This window comes from Melitaea cinxia, chromosome 25, assembly GCF_905220565.1.
Source record: "Melitaea cinxia chromosome 25, ilMelCinx1.1, whole genome shotgun sequence".
NCBI lineage: Eukaryota > Metazoa > Arthropoda > Insecta > Lepidoptera > Nymphalidae > Melitaea > Melitaea cinxia.
Window position 1 is genome coordinate 5,730,088 of NC_059418.1, and position 9,297 is coordinate 5,739,384.

General features: G+C 34.1%; 1 protein-coding gene across 1 annotated transcript; it reads left to right on the forward strand.

Moving 5' to 3' along the window:
- Positions 1-864: 864 nt before the first annotated feature.
- On the forward strand, positions 865-6,165 carry LOC123666053 (putative uncharacterized protein DDB_G0282133). Its single transcript, XM_045600261.1, has 5 exons — positions 865-928; positions 1,340-1,533; positions 2,364-2,690; positions 3,796-5,434; positions 6,068-6,165. The coding sequence occupies exons 1-5, from the start codon at positions 865-867 to the stop codon at positions 6,163-6,165; spliced, it is 2,322 nt and encodes a 773-aa protein (XP_045456217.1).
- Positions 6,166-9,297: the final 3,132 nt, after the last annotated feature.

Below are 9,297 nucleotides of genomic sequence, written 5' to 3' on the forward strand. Positions count from 1 at the left end.
TCAAATTCGAAGCACACAACCGCAATTTGGACAATTGCAAGCCCTTGAAGAAATACGACTCTGCCCTCACGAGAAGGGTAAGTGCTAATTATATTTTTAAGTCTTAAAACAAAGGACGGTCCTCAATCTGATAGTACACTTTTTATGTTTGATACCTTATAACTTTTTACTGGGTGCATTGATTTTGATGTTTTGCAAATATATTCTTTGTGTTATACTTTAAAATATGTATTTAGTTTTACGAAGTCAGATTTAGATTATGAGCAATGTCCTGCTGTGCCCTAACTCATAAATAAAGATGATTAAATATATTAAAAGTACTAAAAAGTAAACTAAATAGCTATAAAAACTATTATTACCACAATACAGTGTATATAGTTATTTCAAATTAAATGTAATTTCAGCTTCCATCCAAAGATTGCCCGGTAGAATGCGATAAGGCCGTCTTTTGTACTTTTCTCGTTTTCTAATTAATTTTATGTTATTTTTTTCGTTTAAATTTAAATAAATATATTTTTATTACTTTTCAGATTCGAAATAGCTATCACTGCATCATATGTAACGTTATTTTTAAGTTTCAAAACATTGATACACATTTTGATAGCAAGTATCATGAAGAAAATATGTTATATGCAATTAATAGAGCAGTAGACGTGCTCGAATGTAATTTAAAAAACGACAAATATATCGATTTTAATAATAGTGATGAGAATTCAAAAGTTATCGATACTCGAGATGAATATGTATCGATTAACTATGAAAGCAACATACACCCTGAGGACAACTCATACGCATTACCTGTTCGAGATAATTTTAATGGTGAGTCCGAATAAGTAATTTCATACTGAACCCCTGTAAGATGAAATGGTGTGTCCAGGATTGGAAAGACATAAAACATACACAAACTCCCAGAAAGATACACACTCGTGTGACTCACACAAGTATCTCTAAATTGGGGCATGTGTGCGAGTTAGGGGGCTGTGATCAGTTCACAAACATCTAGCAAAGTGCAAAGTTGCATTATACAAAATTCATTTTAATTTTAATATTTTTCTTAATAATTTCCTTTTTTTTTCTTTTAAAATTTTTGTTTTCTTTACAAAAGGTTCGTTTTGTTATGTATTTTTTTATAATAAAGAAAACTAATAAGAATTAATAAATTAAAAATTGTTTAAAAACACACAAACCTATAAAGTTTTCAACGGCTTTTTTTTCGGCTACGTTTTTGACTTACCAATATATTACCAACACAAACTACAAACAGTTAATAATAATACACACAACAACACACAATAACAGTTAATAATAATATATTGCTATACTATAATTTTTATTTCAGATACAAAACCTGAAATAACAGAAGATTCACGGCACATGATATTAGTTCCGAATGAAAGTAAATTTTACTGTATGGCTTGCACTAGCTCATATGATTTGACGGACAAGACGTTACATTATTCCGATAGGTACCATTTGAAAAAGTTAAACGAATGTAAAGTTGTTGAAAGATACGGAGAGTTCTTTGTGAGAGAGGTAAATATTATTTCTTTATTATATTTTTGTGTATTATTGGAGTTTACTCTCTATCTTAATGGAGTTATGAAAGAAATGTGGGGAGTGAAATCGTGTGAAATGGAAACGTTTAACTGCCCTGAGAGTGACTTTTTTACCGGGCAAGGTCTTTTACGAGAAAGATATATTTTTAATCATTTCAGCCTATTACAGTCCACTGATGGACATAGGCCTCCACAAGATCGAGCCAAAAATGGCGTGACCTAATTTGTGTTGCCCATAGTCACCACGCTGGGCAGGCGGGTTGGTGACCGCAGGGCTGGCTTTGTCGCACCGAAGACGCTGCTGCCCGTCTTCGGCCTGTGTATTTCAAAGCCAGCAGTTGGATTGTTATTTCTGGTTGGGTGGCAAATATATTTTTGGAAATTTTTGGAAAATATATTTTTAAAGATCGCGATAATCGCTCTTAAGGACTAAACTTCAGTTGCGTGTCAGAGCTGATACACACACTTTTGTATATTAGTATTGGTACTATGTGAGCTTTTTTTTTCCATCGAGGGAATTTCTATTTCCATGCACGCATTTCTGCGCACAAAAATTACACCAATTTTATAAAATAGACAGTTGTTTCTTCTCCTGTAAAGTTGTTAAAAATGACTTAAGCGGTGTTGTTAGCTAAGACACGATATACAACTTACGTATATACAGGAGATAGTTGCCACAGACTATATAAAAACCATAGTTACATATATAACACCTCCAACCATAATAAGAAACAATTATCCTAACCCAACAAATATTTGAAACAAACTTATGACTAATGTTTTTAATTATGACTCTTTGTGTTACAGGTAGGTGACAGATACTACCACTGCGGTGTCTGCAACAGTCTACAATACCCGTATAATATCGAAACTCACATGGAACTAGTTCATCATGTAGTTTTATCGGAAACAGACCATGATGAACTGCAAGGATACATAAATAACAAAAATCGATCAAACAGTAGTGATCAAGATAGATATACGTATAACGCAAATATGAATCATGAATCGAATGAAAGTCGAAGTTCTTCGTCGAATTATTATCCTGGATCGAATGAAAGTCCAAGTTGTTCGTCAGCTGAACATGAATCAAATGATGATCGACGTTCACCGTCGCTTCTTTGCAAGGAATATGTATATTTAAATCAATTTAATCAAATATTACGTGTTTCGTACATGTCATATCATTTTGTGATCAGACGCGAAGATGATTACTTATGTTGGTTATGTAACTTTTCGTCGAATGAATTTAAAATGATACTGCATACGAGTGAACGAAGCCATTTGGGAAAGTTGATTTATATGCACTTTGTACCAGATTTTGGTCCTAACTTAATAAGAGTGGTGAGTATAACTTCTATGTGAGTTAATTTATTTTGGAAAATATAATTAGTTCGGAAAATAACTAAATACAATGTAGAGTAGACAAAAAAATATAACAAACGCACTAGTCGTTGCAACGATTTTCGAGGCTTTCCCTCGATTTCTCTGGCATTCCATCATCAGATCCTTCCATCAGGACACTTGAGATATCTCATTTCCAACAAAAAAAGAATTATCAAAATCGGTTCATAAACGACGAAGTTATCCCCGAACGTACATAAATATACGGTCGAATTAAGTAACCTCCTTTTTTTTAAGTCGGTTAGTAAAAGAAATCATTATATCAGAATAAGACGAGACATTTTTTGATTACAAGCGAACAATCGTCGCCTTTTAAAGGTTTTAGGGAAAGTATGTTGTATGCATAAACTAGCTGTGCCCGCGATTTCGTCCGCGTGGTATTTAACAAAAATTGTTATTGTTCAATTCGCAGTTACAAAATAAATAAATTTCTGAAATAAAAGTAGCCTAAGTTACTTGTTACATCAGCTATCTGCCAGTGAAAGTCCCGTCAAAATCGGTCCAGTCGTTTCAGAGATTAGCAGGAACAAACTGGCAGACAGACAGACAGACGAAAATTGTAAAAAATGTTATTTTGGTATATGTACCGTATACATATGAATTTAGTAAAAATCGGTTATTTTAATATGACAAACAGACACTCCAGTTTTATTTATTTGTATAGATATAATAATAAATGTGTGTAACATACACATATGATCGTCTGTTCCTAACATAGACAAATAAAGCTAATCTCCTAATATAGATAAATAATTATTCGAAGACATAATCAGGGCAGGATATATAGAATACATGATTACATCAAAGTACTTATTAAAAAAATATTTTCTTACAGATAAATGCAGTAGCACATTGCGGGATATGTAATACATGTTTGTATGTATCGGTACTACACGAACATATACAACACGATCTGCACATTCGATTACTAACAGCAGCTATCATAAAATCGCCAAACTATATGGACAACGTGCCAAATCAATCACATTTGAATCAACTTACATTCGGATTACCATCAAACGCAACTCGAACGAATGCTAATATAAATGAACAAAGCGTAAATCAAAGCTACCTAGATGTGAATGCAATAAGTAAAAATCTAACAGACACTGATTTAAAAGAATCAGATAAAATTTTTACAAATAATGGCGCGAATGAATCAAGCGCAAATTTAACGAACGTATACGTGAAAGAAACAAGTGAAAATCTAGAACCTGGGTTGAATGAATCAGGCGAAAATCTATCAAACAATGATGCCAATGAATGGAGTTCATATCTAACGAACAATTACGACGAAGAATCAAGCCTGTATCTAACAGACTCTGAGTTGAATGAGTCAGGCGAAAATCTAACAGACCCTGAGTTGAATGAGTCAAGCGAAAATCTAACAGACAATGACTCAAATGAATTGAACCTAAATCGAACAAACAATTACGAGAAAGAATCAAGCGAAAATCTAATAAACTCCGAGTTGAATGAATCGGGCGAAAATCTAACAAACAATGACGCCAACGATACGAGCTCAAATCTAACCTATAATTACGATAAAGAATCAAGCGAAATTCTAATAGACCCTGAGTTGAATGAATTAGGCAAAAATCTAACAGGTCCTGAGTTTAATGAATCGGGCAGAAATCTAACAGACCCTGAGTTGAATGAATCAGGCGAAAACTTAACAAACAATGACGCTAACGATACGAGCTCAAATCTAACCTATAATTACGAGAAAGAATCAAGCAAAAATCTAATAGACCCCGAGTTGAATGAATCAGGCGAAAATCTAACAGGTCCTGAGTTGAATGAATCAGGCAGAAATCTAACAGACTCTGAGTTGAATGAGTCAGGCGAAAATCTAACAAACAATGATTCAAATGAATCGAACCTAAAGCGAAGAAACAATTACGAGAAGGAATCAAGCGAAAATCTAATAGACTTCCAGTTGAATGAATCAGGCGAAAATCTAACAGATGTTCAGTTGAATGAATCAGGCAAAAATCTAACAGACCCTGAGTTGAATGAGTCAGGCGAAAATCTAACAGATCCTGAGTTGAATGAGTCAGGTGAAAATCTAACAGACCCTGAGTTGAATGAGTCTGGCGAAAACCTAACAATGAATGACGCGAATGAATCGAGCGCAAATCAAACGAACAATTACGTGAAAGAATCGAGCGAAAATCTAACAGACCCTGAGTTGAATAAATCAGGTGAAAATCTGATGAACAATAACGCCAATGAATCGAGCCCAAAGGTAACGAACCCAGACATGAAAGAATCGAGCAAAAATTTAATAGAAACTGATTTGAACGATGATCACGAATCATATGAAAATCCAACAAATATAGATATAAAGGAATCGGGTGAAAATCAAACGATACTCGAACCGTATAATTTCGATTGTATTTATTTAAAAGTTAAAGATACATATGTAAAAGTGAGTTATAAATCATACAATGGTCTTGTTTTTGTAGGAGATGGTACTCACTATTGTTTTTTGTGTTCGTTGCGTTTGTATAATTCATATCAAGAACATATAGGAGACGAAAATCATTTGATTCATTTAAAAAAGAGTCATTTTATCGATAAAAATATCAAGCATCTGCTACGACAGGTAAGCGGTATTTTTTATTTATTATTATTATATAGTTGCACTTAAAGTTATTTTTAGTGAAAATTTCTTGTGCGTTTTCATAATCTACAATATCCCCTTATATAACTAAGCATGATTATAAATAGGATTTTTGTTGTATTATTACAAAATATAGTAATGTCACATAATAGGGGTCTACTCAGAGTTCCTTGGAGAGCACACTAAGCTTAGCTGAGTCGGTCCTGATTGTCTCATAGACACTTGACAGCGATTGTTACTTGTCGTGAGGAATATATCTGTTAAGTTATCTGCGCAGTAGGTCAGCTTAGTGAATTAAGCTCTTCTCGTACCTTGAGAAAGACGCCTATGTTTAGCATCGAAATGTTACTGGCAGAATGAATTAATCAATAAAATATCCCTATTTTCATATATTAGTTATATCTACCTATAGTTTAGAAAAAAATAACTGTTTTTAGAAATAAAATAATTACATAAATACAATAAATTGACATTTTTTCAGAGTTCGACAGCATACCATTGCGTCAATTGCAACATATTATTTTTAAAAAGCGAATTAGAAACGCACATGAAATGGTCAGGATGCATTCTGAAATCTGACAAGAAAACTAGGAAATCAGACTTCAAATCGGGTATAAAACACGTTAACATAAAAACTGCACAGGAGTCAAGTATGCTCGATATTCCATCGGAGATGACTGTAGTAATTAAAATCGATGTTAAAAATTCTCGGGGTGATTTTGAAATTATAAAAAGTGATAAAATCGTTGTTTTTGATGACAAATTCGTCAAAATTCCATGGGATTCGTGGCATGGACTTACGAAAAACAAGAAAGGATACTACTGCGCCCTGTGTCAGGTTAATTTGAAAGAGAGCGTTGTTAACATGCACATCGCTGAAGGAAAGCACGCAACTATTCTACAAAATTCGATAGAAAAGAAATTTTTGCCTTCAATCATTAGGACGGTATGTATTTTTTCGTTTTTATTTTAATTTTTATTTTTATCCAAAAAAGGTGCCGAAAGACGCCGCGTTGGCGCAACGGTCACAGCTATGGATTGTACCTGTTGCGCTGGCGGTTGCGGGTTCGATCCCCGCACACGACAAACATTTGTATTGGCCATATAGGTATCTACGATTTAATTATTGTGTTACCCACACATTAGGGATTCTAAACATTTTTGAATATCATATCAAAAATCGACCGCTCCAGCTTGGTTCGAACCTGCCTCGCCACGCCACGGTTCGCTTAAACCGAATATAAAAATCATCATATCAAAAATTTCGCTCTGGCGGTTACATCGTTCCATAGCTTAATTGGCTAGAGCGCCGACACGGTCAGTCGGAGACGCGGGTCAGCTCCGACGCGCGACTGGAGTTTACTCCTTCAGATCCACTGTCTAAATAGGCACAAAAAGGCTGACTAGTCTAAGAAATAGATTAATACCATATCAAATGTATATAAACAAATCAATTAACGCCATCTTATCATGTGATCCACCACGCTGCTCCAATGCGGGTTGGCGGATATATTCCCTAGTAACGATCGCTATGAAGCGTAGATGATAACACGGTGGGGAGACCCACAAGGACTGCACAAACACCTAGACCACGGCAAACACCTATATGGCCACTTGGAATATCATATCAAAAATTGACCGCTCCAGCGAGGTTTTACCTATTTGTTAGTCTTGAATGTGTTAAATTTATTCTTGTTGTTAATTTTCAGATCAACGAGAGTGATATGCACTGCCTCACTTGTAACGTGGCGGTTTTGAACAGGAACAATGCATTTTCTGAACATCTTCAAGGGAAAAAACATGATAGAAACCTATCTGTAATCAACAAAGTCGACGTAAATAATGTTTCGCCTAGAAACATTTTATATCTATAGATATAATTTAAAATCTAAGAGTTGAAACTATGTAATACACATAATAATTTTTTTTTTGTAAATTTAGGTTATCATATCTGAGTTGGATTCATCCATCTGGCTATCAGTCACATGTACGTGGTTATACATTTGGGTACAAGCGAGGTGCTTTAAATCAAACCCACATATACTGTGTAATATTTCTAATCTGTGTACAAAAATTAATTTAAATAGAAGCAGTCGTTAAAGTTCAGTTGTTAAACTACCTTGTTTCTGTATTACTCTATTTGGCTGATTTTTGTACGTAATTATGTCATCTGTCCCACTGGCGTCCACCGTGTATATACTATACTTATGAAAAACCTTTTTAGAGGTACTTACCGGTTTTTTTTTTAAGTTTACTCTTGCAACAAACTGTGTCTCCTTAGTCTTGATCCTAGTGTCTGCCACTATAACAACGGTTTTAGCAAGCCCAAGTTAACAGTGATCCCAAACCTTTCCAATTCTGAAACTTAATATCGTCCAATAAACCGGTGACCAATTTTCAGGAAAATTTCGTCATTTGTACCATTTTACCATTTCGATGTAATTACTGGAAATCGACTTGGTATCTCTGTAAAACTTAAAATTTCTCTAAGTTCCATTAAATAACAAGACAAGTGGCAGTACTCTTAAATCTACTAATCTTTAGGCTATCATACCACGATGAGCTAAAAATGAAAATAGCTTTTAGACGCGATTCAGTATCTTAATCCTCGTATCCTTTATAAATCCAGTTTTGAAGAGTTATCATGTTCAAGAGTAAAGCCTTTGGTGGTACTTTCTTATAAGTGCCAACTGTCCAATGTCAGACATGTATAGGATTGTCCATTAATCACGTGATTTTTTTGGCAATTTGTGCGTATTTTTAGTACAGAGTACTTCTATTCAAATTTTCAAAATATTTTACATAATAGATAGGTTTGATTAAATTTTGCAAACTGTCTAAATTAACGACTTGCAAAAAGTATCTAATAGTATTATTTTTAATATAGCATCTAAGTTTTATTTTATCGGTTCATGGTCTCACTAGTTACTTAGTGTATTTTAACGATAAACAAACGACCTTAAATACGAATTTACGCAAACTTGCGCGGTTTGCTTTAGTACCAAGAGTGGTATAAAAATGGCGGCCATATTGCCAAAGTACAAATTATGAAGAAATTAGTTTATAAATAAAATGTACTAATAATGTGTTTGTAATCTTAAGTGTAATCTTAGTGTGTAATAATGTTCCTATAGTTTTTAAATTCTTTTTAATTTTTTATTATTATTATTATTTTAAACTGTATTCTAATTATGTATTAAATTTCAAACTGATCTGTTCTGACGGGATGGAGTAACGTTCGTCCAAATGTTCATTTATTTTTAGTAAGGTTTTTTAATTCTTAAGACAAAAAATAGGATTATAAGTTTGTCAATGATTTTGATGTATTTTTATGTGTAAGTTCTTAGCTATTTGTGGTAAAAATCGATCCAGCTAGTATAAGCTCTTTCCCCAAAATGATAGCCATTTTCGGCATAAAATGGAATTATTGCGTTTTTTTTTTTTTTTTTTTTTTTTATGTCACTAGGTCGGCAAACAAGCGTACGGCTCACCTGATGGTAAGCGATTACCGTAGCGCAAGCGCGTTGCCGACCCAATCCCCAACCCCCCAGGAGCTCTGGTCACCTTACTCACCAACAGGAACACAATACTGCTTGAAAACAGTATTATTTTGCTGTGATCTTCTGTAAGGTCGAGGTACTACCCCAGTCGGGCTGCTCCATATTTTGAGCAGGAAATTCCTGCTGTGCCCTACCTCAGTTAAAATTACCT